The 1,598-nt window shown below is 46.6% G+C and overlaps 1 protein-coding gene across 1 annotated transcript; it reads right to left on the bottom strand.

The window, feature by feature from the left end:
- Positions 1 to 609: 609 nt before the first annotated feature.
- Positions 610 to 1,257, bottom strand: RNASE10 (ribonuclease A family member 10 (inactive)). Its single transcript, XM_047074863.1, has one exon. It carries the CDS (start codon positions 1,255 to 1,257, stop codon positions 610 to 612), a length of 648 nt encoding a protein of 215 aa, XP_046930819.1.
- Between the last annotated feature and the right edge of the window lie 341 nt (positions 1,258 to 1,598).

Here is a 1,598-nt window from a genome sequence, read left to right as displayed (position 1 = left end):
TCAAATTAATTAAAGGCTAATTAAATCATGTATACAGGTCCACAATTCTTTACCTGAAACTTATATTTTGGGTAACTCAAGAAAAAAAACCTTATCCACATGGTTCACCAGATGCAGTCCTACAGTCCTAGATACAGTCACTGATTTGCTTCTGCAGTGCAGGGGTGCTGTGTGGAAAGCCCAAGGGGCTCACGTGATTGTCCTAGAGGCTCATGGATCACAGGGAAGGACATGGGACTACAGTGAGCTCCTGTAGTCCATATCCAAAGGCAAACATACCAGGGAACAGACTGGTGGTAAGGATCACAGCAGATACTAGAGAATCTCTTCACTGATCCCTTTCCAGGGCAGGAGTGATGGAGGACCTGGAGAGACCACATATCATTACCCTATTTTGCTACCTGTAACCCCAGCAAAAAAAGATGCAGGGTGGGTGAAACCTAGGACAATGAAGAATTGTGTTTTCAGGGGATAGTGGTAAGGAATAGGTCAGCCTCTCTTCCCAGAACCTTTTTTGCAGAACACCTAACAGGAGGAAAAGGGTATGAGAAAGAAGTGGGAAGGAAGGGAAAGAGGAGAAGGGGAAGGGGAAGAAGAAGGGAAGTTGCTTCATTGTCCAGACATCACCTGGACCTTCATGTCATTACAGGATATAATAATAAACTTTTCAAAAATGAAAGTGAGGTAATTACAGTGAGGAGTGACTTGGCCTGGTTTGGATAACTTGCAGAATGTCAAATCAAAAGGACGGGAGCTTTTGTGGCATTTGCCTCCCTTGAGTTCACAGGCAACAACAGGATTATTACAGACAGCTCTGACTGTATCTAGATCTTCGTGGATGAATGTGTACTGGGTTATGCATGTGTGGTTGTGTTCCTTCACCTTGTGTGCCATCAGGGCATTGCATTCCCTGGCCATCAGGTCAAACCTGAGATAGTCTTTGTTGCTCTGCAAGGGAGCTTCAGCTCTGAGCATCTTGTTCCCTCCAACTTCGTCTTCACCAAGGATTGTCTCTTCTGGCCAGCCAGGTTGCACTATTCCTTTGTTGCTAAGCAGCATGGTTTCTGTAGTTCGGATGCCCTCTCCTTTAGTGGCTTTGGTCTTGTCCTCTGAATTGCTAGACAAAAACTCACTGAGGGGCTCATCACTATCCTCGAGGACTGCAGCAGCCATCTGAAGTCCCAACCCCAGACCCACCCCCAGGCCCAGTAACAGCAGCAACATCATAAAGAAGATCTGTACCAGAGTCAGCTTCATCTTTCCTGGAGGGAGAAGGGAAACAGAAGGACTGGCTTTGAGATGAAACTTGGCTCCATCGGGGACCCCAGACTCCCTAAACCCTGATAACTTGGTCTTTGGGGTCTCCTCTCCTTTCTCCGCACTACCCAATCCCCTCAAGGGAGAGATTCTTGCTTGTTCTTTTCCCATTTCTCTGGTCACTCCCCACAACATTCCTGTTGCTGTGTGATAAGCCACAGCTTATCCTGCAGAACAGGAAGATGGTGGGGAGAAGCAGCCCTAAAATTGGTTCACATATGGGGAGTCAGTGGGGAAAGTTGACATCCAGTGACTCTTAAACAGAAATTAGTTCCAAATAA

The sequence above is a fragment of the Lynx rufus genome, unplaced genomic scaffold, assembly GCF_022079265.1.
Source record: "Lynx rufus isolate CCGP_SWC_20201006 ecotype Redwood Valley unplaced genomic scaffold, mLynRuf1.p SCAF_13, whole genome shotgun sequence".
In the NCBI taxonomy this organism is placed as follows: Eukaryota; Metazoa; Chordata; class Mammalia; order Carnivora; family Felidae; genus Lynx; species Lynx rufus.
Note: the sequence above shows the minus strand (reverse complement) of the source record. Positions and strands in the feature narration are given on the sequence as shown.